At 34.6% G+C, this 24897-nt stretch overlaps 1 protein-coding gene across 18 annotated transcripts in view; it reads left to right on the top strand.

The window, feature by feature from the left end:
- The window catches only part of CDC42BPA (CDC42 binding protein kinase alpha), a 309366-nt gene that overhangs the window by 188012 nt on the left and 96457 nt on the right, over window positions 1-24897 (top strand). For 14 of the 18 annotated variants that reach the window (XR_005362267.1, XM_038542788.1, XM_038542797.1 and 11 more), the window contains 3 exons: window positions 6877-7119; window positions 7374-7484; window positions 24294-24541. Coding sequence is in view for 17 of the 18 variants with exons in the window: in XM_038542788.1 (XP_038398716.1) it covers window positions 6877-7119; window positions 7374-7484; window positions 24294-24541 (602 nt within the window). In the remaining variant the exon portion in view is untranslated. The remainder of the gene's footprint in view (window positions 1-6876; window positions 7120-7373; window positions 7485-24293; window positions 24542-24897) is intronic. The other 4 variants (XM_038542799.1, XM_038542804.1, XM_038542789.1 and 1 more) reach the window with 3 other exon arrangements.

The following is a 24897-nucleotide window of genomic DNA, read 5'->3' on the forward strand; positions in this document are numbered from 1 at the left end:
GTTCTGAATTTTATGTCAATCATTTCCTTATTGAAAAAAAATTTTTATTACATACTAGTATATCACTAATATATCATATATAATAAAATAAACTTATATGGTGACAAACGGTAGCTACATTTCTCATTTCTCATGGTGAGCCCTGAGTAAGGTATAGAATTGTTGATGCTGTGTCATACACCTGAAACTAATATAACATTCTGTGTTAATTATATTTCAGTAAAAATAAAAACACCAGTGACAAATATTAAAGATGAAATTATAATCTGATACATTATTTCTGGAAAGCTAATTTGCAAAAAGTATTTAAAACCTTAAAATACTGAAATATTTGACATAGTAAATTCCCATTTGTCGAAATTTAATTTAAGAAGATAATCAGGGATGCCTGGGTGGCTCAGTGGTTGAGTGTCTTCTGCCTTCGGCTTAGGGTGTGATCCCGGAGTCCCGGAATTGAGTCCCACATTGAGCTTCCTGGATGGAGCCTGCTTCTCCCTCTGCCTATGTCTCTGCCTCTCTCTCTGTGTCTCTCATGAATAAATAAATAAAATCTTAAAAAAAAAAAAAGATAATCAGACATTTAAACAAAGAGTTACAGAGAAATTTCTCACCACATTTATAAAAGAAAAATATTAGAAATAACCGAAATGCCCAACCAGTTCATATGATGAAATAGTGTATAGCCATTAAACTTGGTGGCTAAAGAATTTTTAATCCCATAGGAAATTAAATATATATATATATTATTTAGTGTTGCTTGTTTCTGAGCTTTGTAAAATAGTATATGCAGTTTTTTGCTATTTGTCTATTTCACTTATATTTCTAAGAGCATTCATTTAGTTGCTATATAGTATACCATTATGTGAACACTCCAGAAGTTAGTTATTCCATTTTTTTTATATATAGACATCAAGGTTGCTTATACTTGACCACTACTATAAATGAATATTCATGAACAATATGCTGAAATGCATACACTTGCATATACAAACACTAGGAGAATAACTGGGTCATAAGTAATGCAAATATTCTATTTTTATGATAATGCCAAATCACTTTCCACTGATTATACTGATTTATACTCCCACTCCCACCACCTAGTGTATACTCAACAATACTTCATATTATTAGATGTATATTATTTTGGCCAACCTAGTTGAAATTGACATTTGAGTCTAGAATTATGTGTTGTTATAAGTCACTTCTCTAACTACTAATGAGGTTGAGTCTCTTACATATGCCTATCTATCATTTATATTTCTTCAGTGAAGTGTGAAGTGCCTCTCAATCCCCCTTGTATATTTTTCTCTTGGGTTGTCTTTTTCTTATTGGTTGGTTAAGAATTCTTGAAAATTTTATATTAATCTTTCGTCAGTTGTGTATGTTACAGATATCTCAGTGCTTGTCTTTTCACTTTCTTTAATGGGATCTTTTGTATAACAGAAATTCTTAGTTTTAATGTAGTCAAATTTATCACTCTTTTTAAAGTTTTGCTGGCTTGTGTAAAAATCTGAGGTTAAAAGTGCTTACTTTCTTAAAAAAAGTGCTCACTTTTTATTTTGAGGTTTTAAAGTTCGATCTTTCATATTTAAATTTTTAATACAGCAGAAATTTATTTTTTCATATCATGTGAGATAAGGATCCAATTTCAGTTTTTTCTGTGTAGCTAACCAGTTGCTCATTTACTAAATAGGCTCTCTTTCCCAGTGATGTGTGATGTCACTTCTGTCATATGTTACACTTCCATTTATGAATGAGTCTATATCTCATGCCTTAAAAACTGATGGGATTTTGATGAAAGTTGCATTAAATCTGTAGAGTAATTTCAAGATAACTGACATCATTATAGCATTGAATCTTTAAGTTCTTAAAATTCATATTTATTAATATCATTCCAAACTCACACACAGATTTCAAGAGCAGAGTGTAGTATTGTGATATACATAGAGCAGAAATAACCACATCCTTCCTCTGTATGCTAATTCTTACCTCTGGGGCAGTGCAATGAGAGCTACATAGACGAAACCCTATATGTATGGAATCTCTTGTGGATGTGAGGAACCCCGAAAAAGTGAGTCTTGAGCTTTCCTATAAAGGAGAATGGCGGATGCTTCCTATTCCCCTCCTCCTTGCCAATTCCACCCACCCTTCTGAGAGTCTCCTTGGAAATGTAAAGAGAAGGATCGGAAGTGGACTCTTTAGAATATAAATGAATCACTCCAGTGGAAAGATAAGCCCAGAGTCTCAAGCTCTATAAAGGGGATCACTCCCTGATCCAGGCTCCTCTCTCTCTCCCCACCCCCGTCGAAGTGTAAGCACATATTTCCAGCAGTTAAATTGCTGTGGAGTTGCTTATTCTAAATTAGTCCTAAACTACAAGGCTTGCTGTGAGCCCAGGTCCCAAATTTCAGTAAAATTTGTTTACGAAGGTCTATTTGTAGAAAAACATAAAAATATTTTCTCTAGAGCCCCACAGTCTTTCTATCCAGAAACATGGTGTATTCTCCATATACCAAAAACATTTTTAAATGTTTTTCCATAAAATTTTATGCATGTCTTATTTCTCTTTCTTTAAATTTATTATTCTATTTTTTCATATTTTAAATGGTATCTTTAAAATTATATTTTGCTTCGACAAGATGGCTAAATTCTTATTAATTGTACTAATATTTGAGATTCTTTATGGTTCTCTGAAAATAATGACAGTTTTGTTTCTTCCTTTGGTTTTATGACCTTTCTTTCTTTCCTTGTCTTACTATACTAGCTAGAACCCACAGTACAGTGTTGAATAGAACTCGTGATAGCAGGCTTCCCTGTCTTATTCCTGATTTCAAAGAAAATGCCTTTACTGTTTCACCACTAATGTTTTATGTAAGTTTTTGGTAAATATTTTTTATCAGGTTAAGAAAGTTCTCTTCCTATTTTGCTAATCATTTTTATCAAGAATGAGTATTGGACTTAATAAATGCACTTTTCTGTACACTGTTGCAGCTAATTTCTAGGAATTTGTTAATATCTATTGATGTATTTATATAATTGTCCTTTAATAACTTGGTTTGGTAAATTGCATTGATGGACTTTTTCTTTCTTTTTTTTTTTTAAAGATTTTATTTATTTATTTGAGAGATTGACAGAGCAAGCATTAACGGGGGGTGGGGTGGGGGGGGATAGGGAGAGGGAGAAGCAGACTCCCCTCTGAGCAGGGAGCTGATGCGGGGCTTGATCCCAGGACCCTGGGATCATGACCTGAGCTGAAGGCAGATGCTTAACCACCTGAGCCACCCAGGTGCCCCGATGGACTTTTTCTAATGTTAAACATTTTTGCATTTCTGGGTTAATAAATAATGTGTATTATCTCCTAAATAATAACATGCTAGCTATGAAACAATGAAATAGCATTGTTACTGGAGTGCTTTACATGTATTAGATCACTTAATCTTTATAAGAGCCTTGTGATTTAGGTGGTATTATTCTATTCTCATTTTATAAATGATGAGACCAAGCACAGAGAGGTCAAGTACGCTTGCTCAACTTCATAGAGCTAGAAAGTGGTGGAGCTGGAATTTCAACACAAGGAGTCAAGGTCCAGAGTTCATGCTTATCAACTTATATGTCACTGGAGTTGATTTGCTTATGTCTTTTTTTGGTTGGATTTTTTGTTTTCCTCAGTAAGATTGGCTTGTCATTTTTTTCTATTCTGATGTTTTTATGATATTAAGGTTACACTGGTCTCATAGAATGAGTTGGGTAGAATTGCCTCTTTTTCTCTTCTTTATAAATTGTTGTATAAGAGGAATTTTTATTCCTTGAAACACTGAAGGAGTCACTTGTGAAACCACCTAAGTTTGGAAATTCTCTCCCACAGAGTGGATAGGGAATGTTTGTTAACTATTGATTTAGGTACTTTAATTATTAAAGGACTATTTAGCCTTCTATTTCTTGGTGAAACAATTTTGATAAATTGTATTTTTATAGGAATTCATTAATTTCAAAAGTTAGCAAATTTACTAGCATAAGTGTTTCATTGTATTTTTTTGTTAGCTTTTTTGATCTCTTCTGGATTTGTAGTTACAACCTTTTTTCTTTCTTAATATTATTTCTTTTTGCATTTATTCTTCTCTCCTTGATCTCACCAGATACTTTCTTGTTTTATTTTCCTATTTATTATTTTTCTCAAAGAACCAACTTTTGCCTTTGTTGATGTTCATTATCCTAACATTTCTGTTTCATTAGTTTATGTCCTGATTTTTATTATCTTCTCATATTGGCAGAAGTATTAATGTGTTTTCTCTCTCTTTTTATGTGGAATTTCATTGAATTAAAACCTTTTATTTTTTTTTACTTTTTATTTTTTTAGTTTCAATATAAGTATTTAGCTATAAATCTTCTAGGTAAACCTTTTATTGCATCTTCAAGTTATAATATATGTACTCAATATTTTTATTTTTTTATTTTTCACCTTTTTTAAGTTCTAAATATTTTAACACTCTTTATGACTTTTCTCCTTGACCAGTGAGTTGTTGTGGAATTTATTAGCTTTTTTATTTTTGATTTCTGTTTTAATGATGATATTAAAGAATTTGATTTTTAATATCTGTTCTTTGAAATCTGCTGAGACTTGTTTCACAGCTTAGACAGACTGTTCCATTTTTTCCTTTTATTTATCTTTATTATTATTATTTTTTAAGATTTTATTTTTAAGTAATCTCTACACCCAACATGAGACTTGAACTTACAACCCTGAGATCAGGAGTCACACACTTTACCAACTGAACAAGCCAGGCACCAACCATTTTTAAATGTTCACTGTGTACTTGAGAAGAATGTATGTTTCCAATATTGGATGCAAGCTTCTACATATGAAGCTTAATCATCTTCTTGATCATATTCACTATGTTTTAACTGCTTTGTTTATTAATGATTGTCAAATTGAAATTTCTCTTTATGATCATGTGTTTACCAATTTTTCAATGATCTTGGAATTTCTTTGTAATCTATTTTGAGTGTACCTTGTGGAATACATAAAAGTTTAGAATAGCATTTCTTTCTAGTATTGAATTTTATCATTGCGTAGGACATTCTCCTTAATGCTTTTTTTAATTAACGTCTAGATATTATTTTGTAATTTATTATAACAGCCTTCGCTCTTTCATATTTATTTTGACTACTAATGTATGTAGATATGTTTCTACCACCTTACTTTCTGCTTTATACTTGTCATGCTTTTTCTGTGCCTATCTTTGCTTCCTTTCTCACCTTTTAAAAATTGTGGTAAAATATCTATTTTATAAAATCTGTGCTAACCATTTTTAAAATGTACAATTAGGTAGTGTACAGTACATTCACATTGTTGTGCAACCAATCTCCAAAATTGTTTTCATCTTGCAAGTTTTTTTCTTGAATTTTAATTGAAATGTGTGTTTTTGTTTCCACTTTACTTGCTACTTGTAACAATTTCTAGTAGTTGGTCTTGAATTTTATCATGCATATTTAACAAAGTCTAAATTTACTATCTTAAGCCACACCTCCCAATCAATTTAGGGACCTTTAACTCTGTTACCTCATCCCAACTTCAGTGTGGTTTTTCACTAATATTTTACTTGTATCATTTTTTCTGCTGTCCAAATGAGACATTTTTATAATACAGTCTCATACACATGTTTGTTTACATGCACATTTATGTTTACCAGTTTCTTAGTCCTCCATTTCTCTGCCATTTGCTTTTAAAATTATTTTTCCTTTTCTTGAAGTAAATCTTTAGAGGTTCCTATTTGCGGAGATCTGATCGTGATAAGCTCTGTCAGTTTTTGTTTATATGAATCTAATTATTTTAGCCTCATACTTGAAAGGGATTTTTCTGGATATACAAGTTTAATTATTTTCTTACCTCATTAGAAACATTTTCCTCTGTTTCTATTGTTACTTCTTAGTCTGTTTTTGTTTTTAAGGATGGAGAATAGGTGATTTGTCTTTTTTTCATTGATTTAAGGACATTTATTTTTATTTGGTACTATACAATATATTTTTTTAATTTCTGGATTTCAGCTTTAACATTTTTTTCTTTATAAATGTAGCGCTTACTGCATTGATGGACTCAAGTCTTTAATTTAAACACTTCCATTTTTTCATTTCTAAATGTTCTGCACAGTTGTTTTATAAATCTGCCTGGTCGTTTTTAGTAGTCTTTTGTCATTTTCCTATTTTTATTATTTATTTTTACTTCCTCAGATGTTTCATACATGTCAATTTTAGGTTAATATTTGATAATTCTAATGTCCAAATATCATTGGGGTTTGTTTTTATTGTTTCTGTTCTTTGCTATGGTTGTTTGTTCTTTGGGTGTTTAGGAAATCTATGGTGAAGTCATATTTTCGTGCTCGTAAAAATCCTACATTTTGTTGAGGCTCTTTCCTCAAAAACAGTTTGCATTTCCTTTTGCCAGAAGGCAGACTTGAGTGCTTTCACTCCCAAGTTTCTCACTTTGATCTGGGAGTTTATTTAGCCTTTCCTCCTTGCTTCTGGCCTAAACCTCCACATAAGAGCATTCCTTGTTTTATATCATTTGTAATGATTACATTTCACAAAATCTTTATTTTAACCATCCTATTTGGTATTCCTATACTCTTTATTTATTTGTGGAAACTAAGGTACTGGAATTAAATCAACTCTTCATCACAGCATGGTAGCATCAGAAATTGAGAATATGAATAGATCACCTTGGTTTTAATATCTTTTCAGAAGTAGTAAATTTCTTTTAATTTTGTCCTGAGATGAATAATTTTGGCTCTTCTTGACTTCATGATAGCTACTTTGATGGCCAAAATTGGTCCCTAGCTTGCAGAATTGGTAACTTATATTCTTTTTACAAAACTGTAGGAACTAGTCCAGGCTAGTGAGCGATTAAAAAACCAGTCCAAAGAGCTGAAAGACGCACACTGTCAGAGGAAACTGGCCATGCAGGAATTCATGGAGATCAATGAGCGGCTAACAGAATTGCACACCCAAAAACAGAAACTTGCTCGCCATGTCCGAGATAAGGAAGAAGAGGTGGACCTGGTGATGCAAAAAGTTGAAAGCTTAAGGCAAGAACTGCGCAGAACAGAGAGAGCCAAAAAAGAGGTTAGTAGTCAGGCAGATTTTCTAGTGCTCACGGGGTAGTGATTAAAGCTGCTTTTTCCAGATGAGTGAAATCATGTCTCATTCTTTAATTGTTGAAAACGGTTTTTTTTTTTTTTTAGCTTAGTAATTTTATTTAATATGATATCAACATTTGAGTTATCTTCTTGTTACAAGGTAAATTCCCATGGGGAAAAGCGTTTTATTGGAAAAACAATTATAACCATGACATCTGCTTTTTTCATTTTATTTTAAAGCTGGAAGTTCATACAGAAGCTGTGGCTGCTGAAGCATCTAAAGATAGGAAACTGCGTGAACAGAGTGAGCATTATTCTAAGCAACTGGAAAATGAATTGGAGGGTCTAAAGGTAGGGTTTGATTTCATATTTGTGAAGTTGAATTAATTTTCTTCTTTTTAGGTTTAACAGAAGTGTTAGTTTATGTACTTTCTTTGACGTGGAGTGAAAACTGGCTATCCTTCAAACCTAGTATTCTTAATTCTCTTTCTTACTAGTAGGAAGCTAATGTAGACTTCTTCATCATTCTGGAAGGAAAGGGAAGATTAATTTTAGTGGGGAGAAGAAATCTATCAGGAAAGAGTTCAAATATTTAGGAAGGGCTGCACAGCTGGACAAGATGTATCAGTCATCTGCATGGGAGACATGGTTAGGTACCCAGACCCTCTATCTTATAAATGGCATAGGAGAGGCTCAGGGGTAGCTCCACAGATATTTAGGTTGGAATGGGATGATAATGGGCCTGGGCTAACCATCTGAGCAGAAGTGTTAGCAAGGGTAATCCTTGTACCAGCTGTAGTTGGACTGCTTGATTTTAGCCCCTAGCCTCATGAATTACTAGCCATGTAATGCTGAACAAAATATTTAATCTCTTTGGACCTTAATTTTCCTATCTATAAAACCCTATCTCAGTGGTTTTATGTAAGGAGTATATGCATATATTTTTAAAGTGCTCAGCAACTCTTAGCTGTGATAATGTGTCTGTCAAAGTGAGAGAATTGGGATTAAATTGATGTCCTATTTCTGTAACACTAAATTATAATCTGAATCTGATGCCTCTTTTTCTTCACTCTGATCTTAGCAAAACCATTTCCTTGCACTGCAAGGAAAAAATAGATGAATCTATTATAGACGGAAATGTCAACACCCCTGTTTCAGAAGTGAATGAATTCAGGAGGCATAAAACCAGTAAGGACATAGATGAGCTCAACATCATCAGTCACATGGATATAAGGCATATCTACAGACTACTACATATAACAGGAGAATATGCATTCTTCTCAACCTCACATGGAACATCTACCAAACTAGACCACATATTCTGGTCCATAAAACAAACCGTAACAAATCCCTAAGAAATTTATGAGAGTAGGAAACCTACCGTGGCAGCTCTCAGGCCACAGTGGAATTAAATTAGATGTCAACACCAGTAATACAGCTGGAAAAATTCTAAAATATTTCTAAGTAACACATGAATCAAAGAAAATATCTTGAGAAATTTTTAAATATTTTGAACTAAATAGAAATGAAAACAAATTTAACTTACCAAAATTCGTGGGATGTAAGTGAAAGCACTATTTAGGGGCAGCTTATGGCATTGAATGCATATATAAGAAAGAAATATCTAAAACTAGTCATCTTAGCTTTCACTTTTTTTTTTTTTTAGCTTTCACTTTAGATACTAGAAAGAAAATAACAAATTAAATCTGAAGTAAACAAGAAAAGAAATAAAACTAGAGCCAAAATTGATTAAATTGAAAACAGGAAACCAATAGAAAAAAATCAATGAAATCAAAGCTTATTCTTTGAAAAGATAGTAAAATCAGGAAGTCTTTTGGCAGGCTCATTAAGAAAAAAGATCCCTTTTTTCTATTTTTGAGAGTAATTATATTAACAAGCCTTGAAGCATTAAACTGTTCTTACATTCTGGGAATCAATTGCTCATATAATAATACAATTTCAATACAGCAATGAATTAGAATTGCTTACATTTTATTAAGAAGTTTTATTAAATTTATACTGAGATGAGGTTGTGGTTCTATTATTTGTATGCTCTTTTGGTCAGGTTTTGTTTCAGGGTTATGTTAACTTTATATAAAGTGAAGCTTTCCCTTTTCTTTGTTATACTGTAGCTTTATTACTGCTTTATTTACTTTTATTTTTATTTTTTATTTTTATTTTTTTTATTGAAGTTCAGTTTGCCAATATACACTATATAATACCCAGTGCTCACCCCATCAAGTGCCCTTCTCAGTGCCTGTCACCCAGTTACTTCATCCCCACTCACCTCTCCTTCCACAACCCTTTGTTTGTTTCCCAGGGTTAGGGGTCTCTTATAGTTTGTCTCCCTCTCTAATTTTTCCCACTCATTTTCCCTCCTTTTGCTTATAATCCCTTTCACTATTTCTTATATTCCCCATATGAATGAAACCATATGAGATTTTCCTTCTCAAATTGACTTACTTCACTCAGCATAATACCCTCGAGTTCCATCCACATTGAAGCAAATGGTGGATGTTTGTGTTTTCTAATGCCTGAGTAATATTCCATTGTATACATAGACCACATCTTCTTTATCCATTCATCTTTCGATGGACACCGAGGCTCCTTCCACAGTTTGGCTACTGTGGACATTGCTGCTATGAACATTGGGGTGCAGGTGTCCCAAAGTTTCACTACATCTGTATCCTTGGGGTAAATAAGTAGTGAAATTGCTGGGTCGTAGGGTAGCTCTCTTTTTAACTCTTTGAAGAACTTCCACAGTTTTCCAGAGTGGCTATACCAGTTTGTATTCCCACCAACAGTACAAGAGGGTTCCCCTTTCTCCACATCCTCTCCAACATTTGTTGTTTCCGGTTTTGTTAATTTTCGCCATTCTCACTGGTGTGAGGTGGTCTCATTGTGGTTTTGACTTGCATTTCCCTGATGGCAAGTGATGCGGAGCATTTTCTCATGTGCCTGTTGGCCATGTATATGTCTTCTTTGGTGAAATTTCTGTTCGTGTCTTTTGCCTATTTATGATTGGATTGTTTGTTTCTTTGCTGTTGAGTCTAATAAGTTCTTAGTAGATCTTGGATACTAGCCCTTTATCTGATATGTCATTTGCAAATATCTTCTCCCATTCTGTAGGTTGTCTTTTAGTTTTGTTGACTGTTGCTTTTGCTGTGCAGAAGCTTTTTATCTTGACTAAGTCCCAGTAGTTCATTTTTGCTTTTGTTTCCTTTGCCTTCATAGATATACCTTTCAAGAAGTTACTGTAGTCAAGTTCAAAAAGGATGTTGCCTGTGTTCTCTAGGATTTTGATTCATTTTTGTCTCACATTCAGATCTTTCATCCATTTTGAGTTTATCTTTGTATGGTGTAAGGGAATGATCTAGTTTCATTCTTCTGCATGTGACTGTCCAATTTTCCCAACACCATTTATTGAATAGACTGTCCTTTTTCCAGAAGTAGATATCCTTTCTTGCTTTGTTGAATATTAGTTGACCATAGAGTTGAGGATCCGTTTCTGAGTTCTCTATTCTGTTCCATTAATCTTTGTGTCTGTTTTTGTGCCAGTACCAAACTGTCTTGATGAGCACAGCTTTGTAATACAGCTCGAAATCCGGCATTGTAATGCCCCTGGCATTGGTTTTCTTTTTCAATATTCCCTTGGCTATTTGGGATCTTTTATGGTTCCACACAAATCTTAAGATTATTTGTTCCAACTCTGTGAAGAAAGTCCATGGTATTTTGATAGGGATTGCATTAAATGTGTACATTGCCCTGGATGGCACAGACATTTTCCCAATATTTATTCTTTTAATCCATGAGCATGGAACGTTTTTCCATCTCTGTGTCTTCCTCAATTTCTTTCAGAAGTGTTCTGTAGTTTTTAGGGTATAGATCCTTTAACTCTTTGGTTAGGTTTATTCCTAGGTATCTTATGGTTTTGGGTGCAATTGTAAATGGGATTGACTCCTTAATTTCTCTTTCTTCAGTCTCATTTCACTGTATAGAAATGCCACTGATTTATGGACATTGATTTTGTATCTTGCCACATTGCTGAATTGCTGTGAGTTCTAGTAATCTTGGAGTGGAGTCTTTTGGGTTTTCTATATACAGTATCATGTCAGATGAGAAGAGGGAGAGTTTGACTTCTTCTTTGCCAATTTGATTGCCTTTTGTTTCTTTTTATTGTCTGATTGCTGAGGCTAGGACTTCTAGTACTATGTTTACTAACAGTGATGAGAGTGGACATCCCTGTCATGTTCCTGATCATAGGGAAAAGGCTCTCAGTTTTTCCCCATTGATAATTATATTTGCTGTGGGCTTTTACACAGATGGCTTTTAAGATCTTGAGGAATGTTCCCTGTATCCCTACACTCTGAAGAGTTTTGTTTAGGAGTGGTTGCTATATTTTGTCAAATGCTTTCTCTGCATCTATTGAGAGGATAGTGTTTCTTTTTTCTCTTGTTGATGTGATCTATCACATTGATTGTTTTACAAGTGTTGAACCAGCCTTGCATCCAGGGATAAATCCCACTTGGTCATGGTGAGTAATCTTCTTAATCTACTACTATTAGATCCTATTGGCTAGTATCGTGGTGAGAACTTTTGCATCTTGTTCATCAGGGATATTGGTCTATAATTATCCGTTTTGGTGGAGTCTTTGTCTGGTTTAGGAATCAAGGTGATGCTGACCTCATAAAATGAGTTAGAAGTATTCCATCCCTTTCTATCCTTTGGAACAACTTTAGTAGAATAGGTATTATTTCTTCTTTAAATGTTTGATAGAATTCCCCTAGGAAACCATCTGGCCCTGGACTTTTGTGTCTTGGGAGGTGTTTGATGACTGCTTCAATTTCCTTGCTGGTTATTGGCCTGTTCAGGTTTTCTATTTCTTCCTGTTCCAATTTTGGTAATTTGTGATTTTCCAGAAATGCATCTATTTCTTCTAGATTGCCTAATTTGTTGGCATATAGCTGCTCATAACACATTTTAAAAATTGTTTGTATTTCCTGGGTATTGTTTGTGATCTCTCCTCTTTTGTGATTTTATTAACTTGAGTCTTTTTTCTTTTTAAAAAGGCTGGCTAGGGGTTTATCTATCTTATTCTTATAAAGAACCAACTCATGGTTTTGTTGATCTGTTCTACATTTCTTCTGGTCTCTATTTCATTGAGTTCTGCTTGAATCTTTATTATCTCTCTCCTCCTGCTTTGCATAGGTTTTACTTGCTATTCTTTCTCCAATTTAGGTGTGAGGTTAGCTTGTGTATTTGAGTTTTTTTCCAGTTTTTTGAGGGAGGCTTGTATTTCAATGTATTTCCCTCTTAGGACCACTTTTGCTATATCCCAAAAATTTTGAACGGTTGTATCTTCATTTTCATTAGTTTCTATGAATCTTTTTAATTCTTCTCTAAATTTCCTGGTTGACCCATTTATCTTTTAGTAGGATGCTCTTTAACCTCCATGTGTTTGAGTTTCTTCCAAATTTCTTCTTGTGATTGAATTCTAGTTTCAAAGCATTGGTGGTCTGAAGATAGGCAGGGGACAATCCCAATCTTTTGGTATTGGTTGAGACCTGATTTGTGGTCCAGTGTTTGGTCTACTCTGGAGAAAGTTCCATGTGCACTTGAGAAGAATGTGTATTCAGTTGCGTTCAGATGCAAAGTTCTGTATATATCTGTGAAATCCATCTGGTCCATTGTATCACTTAAGGCCCTTGTTTCTTTGGTGATGTTCTGCTTAGAAAATCTGTCATTTGCAGAAAAGGACATGTTGAAGTCTCCTACTATTAGTGTATTATTATCTACGTATCTCTTTACTTTGGTTATTAATTGATTGATGTACTTGGTAGCATAAATATTCATGATTGTTAGGTCTTCTTGTTGGATAGACCCTTTAAGTATGATATAGTGTCCCTTTTCATCTCTTACTACAGTTTTTGGTATAAACTCTAATCTATCTAATATGAGGATTGCTACCCCAGGTTTCTTTTGAGGACCATTTGAATGGTAAATGGTTCTCCATCCCTTCATTTTCAGGTTAGAGGTGTCCTTAGGTCTAAAATGAGTCTCTTGTAGACAGCATATAGATGGGTCTTGCTTTTTTATCCAGTCTGATACCCTGTGTCTTTTCATGGGATCATTTAGCCCATTCACATTCAGAGTCACTATTGAAAGATGAATTTAGTGTTCTTGTAATACTTATTCAGTCCCTGTTTTTGTGGATTATTTCTTTGGGCTTCCTCTTTCTTTTACAGGGTCCCCCTTAATATTTCTTGCAGAGCTGGTTTGGTGGTCACATATTCTTTCAGTTTCTGTGTGTCTTGGAAGCTCTTTATCTCTTTCTATTCTGAATGACAGCCTTGTTGGATAAAGTATTCTTGGCTGCATGTTTTTCTCATTTAGTACCCTGAATATATCATGCCAGCCCTTTCTGGCCTGCCAGGTCTCTGTGGAGAGGGCTGCTGTTAATCTGATATTTCTCCCCATATAAGTTAAGAATCTCTTGTCTCTTGCTGCTTTAAGGATTTTCTCTGGAATCCTTTATCTTTGGAATTTGCAAGTTTCACTATTAAATGTTGAGGTGTTGAACAGTTTTTATTGATTTTTAGGGGGGTCCTCTCTATCTTTTGGATCTGAATGCCTGTTTCCCTCCCCAGATTAGGGAAATTCTCAGCTATTATTTGTTCAAATATACTTTGTGGTCCTTTCTCCCTCTCGGCCTCTTCTGGAACCCCAATTATAAGTAAGTTCTTCCTTCTCAGGCTATCATTTATTTCCCTAAGCCTTTCCTCATGGTCTCTTAATTGTTTTTCTCTTTTTTTCCTCAACTTCCTTCCTTACCATCAACTTGTCTTCTATGTCACTCACTCTCTCTTTCACCTCATTAACCCTAGCAGTTAGGAAATTCAGTTTGGATTGCATCTCATTTAGTCTGGTTTTAATTTCAGCCTGATGAGATCTCAATTCTGCAAAAACAAAGTATCTAGAGTCCTTTATGCTTTTTTTCCAGAGCCACTAGTAGCTTTATAATTGTGCTTCTGAATTGACTTTCTGACATTATGTTGAAATCCATATTCTGTAACTCTGTGGCAGAGAGTACTGTTTCCGGTTCTTTCTTTTGTGATGAATTCTTCCTTCTAGTCATCTTGTCCAGTAAAGAGTGGCTGTACGAGCGGGATGAGTCAAAAATATCAACCACAACCTAAGTAAAATACACCATATATGATTTCAAAGAGGTTAGAGACCAGAAAATGAAAAAGAAGATCAGAACAAAATAAAAGGCCCACTAAGGTGAAAAACAAATTTTAAAACAAAGTAGTAAAAATAAAAGGCCAAAACCCACAAAGAAGAAAAAAGAAAAATTTAAAAAGAAAAAAAAATTAAAAAGCGGGTATGCTGAGGGATGGTGGTGGTGAAGAAGTGATAGTGGAGAGAATGTAGTCTACCTGAGGGGTCCTAGAAGGTGATTCTCTTAGTTCTGAGTGTACTTTGTTCTGTATGTTAGAAGATGCTCAATCCCAAATTTATATAGACCAGCAATACTTATAGAAAACCCCAATATTGACCACCAAAACATAAACAAGATAAAAGAGGGAGGCAGAATGGGAAGGAAGAGAGAATATAATTTCACAGAATGAACCAGCACAGTATTCCACTTGATCCTGGGTGTATGCTGGTCTTGTTTTAGAAGATATTAGCTTCCAACATTGTAAAAGAAAACAAGGCAGAAAAAACAAAAAACATAAAACAAAAACCCGTATCTCGTATAGCTCCCCAAATTAAATTGAATACGTTGAAGGGAATCTAGAAGTGAAAACTATATCTAAGACATGTAATTGTAGTAATATGAAAGTCAAAAAGGAAAAAACTTAAAAATAAAAAGTTGGTAAAATACTGTAGTTAAGGTGGGAAAAGAAAAAGAAATATTGGAAAATTTTAGTGTGATATAAAAACAAGTCATCATAGAAAAAGGAAAAAGTGGGGGGAACCTTCTAGTTCTATATACTATTTTCCCCTCAATTTTCCCTTGGTCCTGGAGCTTTCCAGGGCTGTTTGGTCAAGAAACTTGCTCTTACCTTGTTCTTCCAGCTGGTCTTCTGGGGGAGGGGTCTGCTTTGCTGATTCTCAGATGTGTGTGCCTGGTGAGAGATGCCCCACCCCCTGCCAGGTGCTGGGCTCAGTGGGAGCTGTTTATCCCCATGAGGCCTTTGTTCCCTGGCACAAGGTGAAACAATTGAGGAAGAACAACAATGGTGATGGCCACATCTTCAGCTCTGGAGTTGAGCTCCCTGCGAGTAACTAACTGCAGTTTCCTAGTCCACACTGGCCTAGATGCTCCCGGGGGAGCATGGCACAGGTGCACTGATCTGCACAGCTTGGAGACCCACTGGCAGGAGAGTTCTCGCTGTCCTGTGCCCTCCCTGCTTCTGCTGGTCCCGGGGGAATGCAGGATCCCTGGCTTTGTCTGCTTGGGCACCCTGAGATCCAGGGCCCTGTTCTGCTGGAACCGTGCTCCTGGGGGCCACCTCTCCCAAAGGGAATGGGGCACAGCCACCTCTGCCCAGAGCCGGTCCACCTCACTGACTGGCTTCTCCCAAATGCCTCAGAGGGCTGCGATGCTCCTGCCCTTTACCCATATCGGACTGTGGCTTGTGGTGAGCTTTTCCCCAGGTGCCCCTCCAGGAATCTAGAGGCTTCACTGCCCCTCCTGCGATTCTGCCCAGTTTCCCGGCTAAGCACTTTTCCATCCAGGAAGACTCTAGCATGGAGTTTTAAAGTTCCTGCTTCTCCAGGGCTGGGCTTTCCTGTCCCAGAGGCTTTTGCTTTATCCGGGCTACTCGCGGTTCCCCTCCTCCACTTTATTCTTTTTCATTTATTTAGTTTTTTCCGCCTTCCTACCTTGTTAGAAGCAAAAACTTTTCGTTTTGTAGCATTCCAGCTGTTCTCTCTTTAAATCTCAGGTCAAATTCGTAGGTGTTCAGGATGTTTTGAAAGTTATCTAGGTAAGTTTGTGGGACCAGGTGAGTTGAAGACCCCTACTCTTCTGCCATCTTGCCCCTCCCCTATTACTGCTTTATTTTATTTTTCATTCGTTTTGAGACAATTTGGTTCACTTTCATTTTTCCAGTGAAAGTGTCTTACAAACTGATTTTCAAATCTGTAAGCTCAGGGTTCAGTACTTTATGTAAATTTAATAACCTCCCCAGATACTTGAAAAGAAGGGGATTACCTTTAGATAATAGTCTATATTATTTCACACATTTGCATTTCTCTTGACACTAGTTTTTTGTTAAAAGTTTTCTTCTCTTTTCTGTAGTAAATCTTTTTGCAAAGAATATGCTTATTCTGTTTTACATGCTGTTCTTTCTGCTATATTTTTAAACACTTATTATAAAATAAAATACAAATAAAACCAAAAACAAAGAAAAAAAGAGAAGATACTACTAATATTAGGAATCAAAGAGAAGACATCCCTACATATCTCATGTTCATCAAAAGGTTAATAAAGGAATACTGTGAATAACTTCATACACACAAATTTGATATCCTAGATGAAATGGACTAGTTCCTTAAAAGACACAAGCTGCCAAAGCTGACACAGAAAAAATAAATAATCTAAAAAGTATTCTGTCAAATTGGATCAATAATTAATAACCTTCCGGAAAAGCACCAGGCCCAGGTATGTTCTACAAAATATGAAAGGAAGAAGTCATAGTAATTTTCTACAATCTCTTTCAGAAGTCAGAAGCAGAAAGAATATTTACTAAGTCATTTTATGACCCAGCATTACTCAAATACTAAAACTAGGGAAAAACATTACATGAAAAAAGCCACAGACCAATATGTCTTATAGACATGGATGCAAAAATCCTGAACAAAATATTAATAAATTGTATCCAACAGTGTATAATAAGAATTACACATGATACCATAGTGGTATTTTTACCCCATGTATGCAAGACTGGTTTGGCATTCAAAAATTAGCAAATAAAATGTGTCACATCAATAGACTAAAAAAATCACATGATCATCTCAATACATGCAAATAAAGCACCTGACAGAATCCAACATCTGTTCAAATAAAAAGCTGTCAGTAATTTCTAAACCTGAGAATCTCTAACAGAAAATGAGCTAACATCATACTTGTGAGAAGCTTGACATTTCCCCACTAAGATCAAGAGCATGGTGAAGATGTACTTCTCACCACTGCCTTTTAACATTGTATTGCATATCCTAGCTAATATGCTAATACAAAAAGACAAAATAAGAGGTATACAGATTGTGAAGGAAGATGTGAAACTGTTTAGGGATGACATGAGCATCTACATAGAGAATCAAATAGGATTGACAAAACAACTGGAACTAATAAGCCATTTAGGAAGGTTGAAGGATACAAGGTTTTAATACACAAAAGCCAGTCACTGTCCTTTATGACAGCAGTAAACAAGTGGAATTTGACATTTAAAACTCAATAATATTAATATTAGTACCCACAGAAATAAAATACAAAAGACCTAGAATACAAAAGACGAATAGCCAACACCATACTGAAGGAAGAGAACACAGAAAAGACTGACAGTACTTGACTTGAAGATTTACCATAAGTCTGCAGTAATCATGGCTATGTGGTAGTGGCAAATGAATATACCAATAAGTCATTTTTAACAAAGGAGCGAAGGCAATATAATGGAGCAAAGATTGTGTTTTCATCAAATGGTGCTGAACACCTAGATATCCAAAACTGAATGAATGAATCTAGACATAGAACTTGTACCCTTTATAAAAATTTATTCAAAATGGGTCACAGACCTAAATGTAAAATGTAAAACTATAACATTCCTAGGAGATAACATAGAAGACCTAGATCGCTTTTGGTAGGACAGTGACTTCCTGCATGCAGCACCAATGGCATAATCATGAAATAAAGAATTGATATGCTAGATTTCATTGAAATTAAATATTTTTGCTCTGCAAAAGACATTGTGAAGAGAATGAAAAGATGAAGCACAGACTGCAAAAAATTGTAGACCGATCCAATAAAAGACTGTTGTGCAGAATATGCAAAGAACTTTTAAAACTCAACAGTTAGAAAACAAATGACCCTGAGGTTGCAGGACCAACACACAATAAATAGTTGTGTTTCCGTATGCCAGCAGTGAATAATCCACAGAGGAAATTGTGGGAGCGATTTCAGTTACAATAACAGCTAAAAGAATAGAGTTTCTTGGAGTAAATTTAACCAAGAAGGTTAGAGTTGTGTGATGAAAATTATAAAACATTGCTGAAAGATATTAAAGGAGACAAGTAGACATCCATCCTATGTGTATGGTATCACTTAATATTGTTTAGATGTTGTGTTACCCAAAGTGATGTACAGGTTCATCACAATTCCTAGTAAAATTCCAACAGTCCTTTTTGCAGAAATGGAAAATATGATCCTGAAATTCAAATGGAATTGCAAGTGGCCCCAAGTGACAAACCAAAAGAAAAACAGAATTAGAGGACTCAAACTTTCCAGTTTCAAGACTGACTACAAAGTTACAGTAACAAAAAGATTGTGTACTGATACAAGAATAGAAACACAAGCCACTGGAATAGAGCTAAGAGTTGAGAAAGGATCTCTGGCATCTATGGCCAAGTGATTTTGGACATCATACTAAATCTGTTCAGAGGGGAAGGAACAGTCCCTTCAGCATATGTGCCAGGACAACTGTATTTCTGCATGCAAACAGATTTGGATCCCTGGCCCATGCCATATAAAACAATTTACTCAAAATGGATCAACCTGAATAAAAGAGCTATAACTATAAAACTCTTGAAAGAAAACATTGGGGTAAATATTCATGACCATGGCATGGATTCTTAGGTATAACACTGAAAGCATAAGTAAAAAAAGGTTTTTTTTTTTCATAAATTGAACTTTATCAAAATAAAAGCTTGTGTGCATTGCATCAAAGGACATTTTTAAGGAAATGGAAAAAATTATTTACAAATCAAGTATCTAATAAGAGTTTGAAATCCAGAATATATAAACAAGTCCTACAATTGAACAACACAAGACAAAATGCCCAATCAAAAAATGGGCAAATAACTTGTATAGACATTTCTCTAAAGAGGATATTTTCATAGCTCATAAGCCCACGAAAAGATGTTCAGCATCATTAGTCATTAGGGAAATGAAGTTAAAACCTCAAGATACCACTCCCATACCTACTAGGATAGCTAAAATGAAGGTGGGGAAAGAAACAAATCAAGTGTTTGCAAGGATGTGAAATAGTTTGGTGGTTCCTCAAAAAGGGAAACATAGAGTTACCATATGACCCAGCATTTCAGCTCCTAGGTATGTACCCTGAAGAATTTTAAGCAAGAACTCAAACAGATAATTGTATAAGTGTTCTTTGAAACAGTGTTACAATAGCCAAAAAGTAGAAACAGTTCAAGTGCCCATTAACAGATGGAAAGGCAAAATGTGGTTTTTAAATACGGTGGAATGGGGGATCCCTGGGTGGCTCAGTGGTTTAGCGTGTGCCTTTGGCCCAGGGCACAATCCTGGAGTCCCAGGATCGATTCCTGCGTCGGGCACCCAGCATGGAGCCTGCTTCTCCTTCTGCCTGTGTCTCTGCCTCTCTCTCTCTCTCTCTCTGTCTATCATGAATGAATGAATAAATAAATAAATAAATACATACATACATACAGTGGAATGTCACTCAACTATCATAAGGATACATGCCCCAACGTGGACAAATCTTGAAAACATTATGCTAAGTGACAGGTGCTAGACAAAAAAGAACAAGTATTGTATTATTCTATTTGTATAAAACACCTAGATTAGGCAAATTCATTGAGATAAAAAGTAAAAGAGGTTACCAGGGGCCAGGTAGAGTGGATTATGGGAAATTATTCTTGACTGGTTAGAGAATTTCTCTTTGGGATAATGAAAAAGTTTTGGAAATACATAGTGGTCATGGTTGCACAACATTCTGAATGTAATTAATACTTACTGAATTCTACATTTAAAATGGTTAAAATGATAAAACTTTATGATATATATATATATATATATACACACACACACACACTACTTAAAATTAACCATTGAATTGTACACTTTAAATGGGTGAATAGTATGGTATATGAATAATATGTCAGTAAGGCTCTTTAAAAAAACAAACAACTTTTCAATTGTGATCATATGCTACAAGAACTTTTTACCCTGTTGTATTAGTTTGCTGGGCTGCTACAAATTACCAGAAACTGGGTAACCTGAGAAACCTGAGAATTTATTGTCTCAATTATTGCAACTAGATACCTGAAATCAAAGTGTTGGCAGGCTTGGCTTTTGATGGTTTGCATTCCTTGGCTTATGTATCACCTGGATCTCTGCCTTCTTCCTCTGTGCAAGACTGCAAGTCCAAATTTCTTCTTTTTATAAGGATACAGTTTTATTGGAATAGGGCCTACCCTAAAGATCTCCTTTTAAGTCAGTTACCTCTGTAAAGACCCTACTTTTACTTTCTTTTTTCCAGCCTTATTGAGATATAATTGACAAATCATAATTGTATATATTTAAGGTATAAAATGTAATGTTTAAATATCTGTATACATTGTGAAATATATACCACAACAAGGTAATTAACATACTGTCACTTATCTTTTTTTTTTTTTTTGGCTGAGAACAATTAAGATCTACCCTCTTAGAAATTTCATGTATACAATACAGTACTGTTAACTTTAGTCACCCTGCTTTAACCTTAGATCTCCAGAATTTATTCATCCTATTTGAAACTTGTTTTTCACCATTTTCTCATTTCCTCCATACCCCCCCTTGACAACCACCATTCTACCCTCTGCTCCTAAGAGTTTGACTTTTTTAGATTCCACATATAAGGTAGATCATGCAGTATTTGAGACTATTTGAGGTACTAGTGCTTAACATGCTTTAACATGAATTTTGGAAGGACAAAATTCAGCTCTTAACACATGTAATTATTCACTTGAAAGTGTGATACAAGCATTTACGCTCTTTACCTGTCACAAACATGATTTTAATGAGTATAGAAGAATATCCACTTAGTCTAGTTCTCTACTATTGAATATTTATGTTTCACTTTTTCAACACTGTCACTATCATGAGCACTTCTGTGCATTGCATTTTTGGATATTGTTTCTTAAACTAGATATCTAGAAATGAAATTGTCAGATCACTTTAAGGCACTTGATGCAGGCCACAAATTGTTGCAAGTATAAGAGGCATTTCTTGCATTATTAGATTATTAACTGTATTTTTTCTTTGTGAATTACTGCTTTTCGTCATTTGCATTTTTAATTTGCAGGCTACCTGTTTCTCTTAAAATTCATATAAACTCTTTGCATAGTGAAAACTATATTTTCCTTCCATTTTTCCACAACTGTTTATTCACTTATCATTTGCCCTTTAATTTTGGTCTTGTTTCCTTTTCAGATTATAGGAGACTTGTTCTTATTTTCCTTACTGTTTCTTTTATTGCTTCAAAACTTGGCTTGTCCTTTTTTTAGTTTGTTAAGTATGTAATTCTGCCTTCTCCTGGATGTTTCTATTGGGTTTAAAAATATTTAACTCTAGTCAATTATACTTCTATATATTTGTAAATATATTTAAATCTAACTTACTTGGGATTTGTTTTGCTGGATGGGATGTTATGAGAATAATTTTATTCTTTTGTTACTAATTGGTGGTTCCAATTCTGTTAATCACTGCCTTCCTCGGTGACTGAAGACGTCTCATATATTGAATTATTTTGGGATAGAGCTTTACTATACTGAGAGTTTATTAGAGATTTTTATAGTATGTTTTAATATCTGAAAAGAACATTCTTCTCTCTCCCTCTTTATTCCTTTTCCCCCCAGGGTTTTGTTTGGCATTTTTTACAAGTGTATTTTTCTTGTATACAAGGAACACTTGTGTACCATCTCCCATATTTATTTTTTTATATTTACAAGGAGTATAATATGAGAAATATTGAATACATTTACATTTAGTCTTTCAAGTAGTGGATATTTTCGTATATTGTTTCAAGTCTTCTTTTATGTCTTTTATAGACTTGTCCTTTCTTCATATAATTCAAATTACTCACTATTGTTATTCCCCCCTGCATGTATTAGTTTCTAATAATTTTTCTTAGATTGTTTTTGCTATAAACAATGAAATTTTTACCTGTTTTATTACTGCTCATTCCACTACTCAGAAGTATTGTTGATTTCTGTTTATCTTACATGCAGTTGCTTTATTCAGCTTTATCAGTTACAACACTTTTTAGTGGATTTATTTACATTTTGTGGGCAATTTTATGGAAATTATAATGGTTTTATCACCTTTCTGATACTCATTTCTTGTAAGTATTGCACGTTACTTGTTCAGACAATATCTAAAAACTAAGTAAGAAGTAATGGTAGACACCATTTTGGTTATTATTCCTAAATCTCTTGTATGTATTTCTGGTGCTTCACCAGTAGGTATTATTTTGTCTGATAGCTGGAAAATGGGTAAAGGAGAATCACTTTACTGTTTTTTTGTTTTGTTTTGTTTTATTGTGGGATGTGAGGTAGTATTCGGAATGGGTATGGGACTTTATAAAATAGTTTTGGCATAGGTACTTACTGAGATTGTCATCTGGATTTATTTTAATTTAATCTATTAAAGTAATGCAATTTTTGTGTGTTTAATTAATAAGTTTACCAGTATTAAGTTACCTTCAATACCTGCAATAAGACCTTTTCTTTCCTGGTAGTAGATTGTTCTTTCCTATAAAAGGTTTGATTTTATCAGCATTTTATTTGACTTTTTTTACAACCTTATCAACAAGTGACTTGAGGCTATGACTTGTTTTGATGGTATCTTTATTAGGTTTTGATGTCAGGGTAGTTTTTGCTTGAAACTTAAGTGCATGCTGCTACCATTCCAACAGCCAAGCTATACTAAGCAGAACAGCAAACTAAGATTGTTTTTTAGTTGATTACAAAAATGAAAGAGTAGTATAGGTAAGTGGTCAGTGCCACAGATGTGGATTTAGGGTCTCTTTTTTGTAGAGATGTGTAGGGCCAGAATCTGACTTGCTGTGGCTCCTCCCAGTCCCAGCAGAGCTTTGTGTGTCAGGCTGCCACAGAAACTGCTGGACAGTCTGAGTCTTGCATACTACAATGAATACCCCAGAGACGTATCTCCAGAACAATTGATGTCTTTTTTTTTAATTATGTGAAGAAGTGAGGATAGTTTTCTCTCAACTTTAAACCAGCTATTAACAGGTTTTCAGCCCTTAATACTGTTTTCAAAAAAAGGACCACATCCTCCAGAGCATGATTCCTTGTTGTCACTAAACATAAACCCATAGGTGTTTTGGGTTTCAAACTTTTTTTTTTTTTGATCACCTGGGAAAATAGCATATAGCAAAGTAATAGAAAAATTACAAAGCTCGGGAGGTTCAGTGTAATCTTTGTATGTTTCTGTTCACCATTTAGCCATTGTCTGGAAGGAGCTTTGGACTTTGTATATTTCTTGCACCTTATTACTGAGAATATATTTCATCATAATTTCTAAAAAGTTGGCTTTCAACTAAATTTCTTGTCCCTAATGCCCTACATAAATGCCAAGAAACCTATCATTTATTCTAGTGGATGTGAAGATGTTTGATTAAACCTTTGTCTGTTTTCCTGGACCACTGGAAAAGCACTCTCTTTCCTGTTGCACATTCTAGCTCTGTCATTTCCTACCCCGATGTAATCTTCTAAAGACACAAACATCTTTATAATCCTTTATTATTTCCACATCAGAAATAGAATGCAGTTAGATTTTTCTGGTACTCCATATACCAATGATAATTATGTATGAACTAGAAATTAAAATATAAACATATAATTATATAGCCATGAGCAGAAATTACAGATAAATATATAATCTTGGTGTGAAGAAGGCTGTAAAATACAACATGATAAAGGAATACCTACTGAGAAAGAGAGTCGTAGCATATGGCAGACAAAAGATTAATAGCCTTAGTAAAGAAAATATGTTTAGGTGATAATATATAAAAATAATGTTCAGCTATATGAACAGTTCTTTATATTGTAGAAAGAAGTTATTACTTGATATTTTATTATTCTTACAGATGAACCAATTTTTTGTCATTTTTTCTATAGCAGAAACAAATTAGTTACTCCCCAGGACTGTGCAGCATAGAACACCAGCAGGAGATATCCAAACTAAAGACGGATTTGGAAAAGAAAAGTATCTTTTATGAAGAGGAATTGTCTAAAAGAGAAGGAATACATGCAAATGAAATTAAAAATCTGAAGAAAGAACTTCATGATTCAGAAGGCCAGCAACTTGCTCTCAACAAGGAAATTATGATTTTGAAAGACAAATTAGAGAAAAACAGAAGAGAGAGGTAAGAATCAAGTCATTTACTTGTCTCACAAATATTCCTTGAGTGCCTGTTGTATGCTAGAGATTGGAGATTTATGGGTAGTCTCCATCTCCCAGCCCTAGATTGGTAAATAGTAGATTATAATGCAGCCTGATGGGAAAGCAAACAGAATAGTAGGAGCACAAGGAAGATGCAGGAGCACCCGTGCACGAGACACAGAAGGAAACTTTGGTGTGTCTGGGTGTTTTGGACAAAATTATATCTAAGTCAAGACCAAAGAAATAAGAAAATACCTAACTGTGGAAGAGTGTCCAGACAGAAGTAGCAGGATTGTGTTGAGATGGAGAGGATGAGAGGAGCAAGGCTCATTCAGAAGA

This window comes from Canis lupus, chromosome 7 (assembly GCF_011100685.1).
Source record: "Canis lupus familiaris isolate Mischka breed German Shepherd chromosome 7, alternate assembly UU_Cfam_GSD_1.0, whole genome shotgun sequence".
Taxonomy (NCBI): domain Eukaryota; kingdom Metazoa; phylum Chordata; class Mammalia; order Carnivora; family Canidae; genus Canis; species Canis lupus.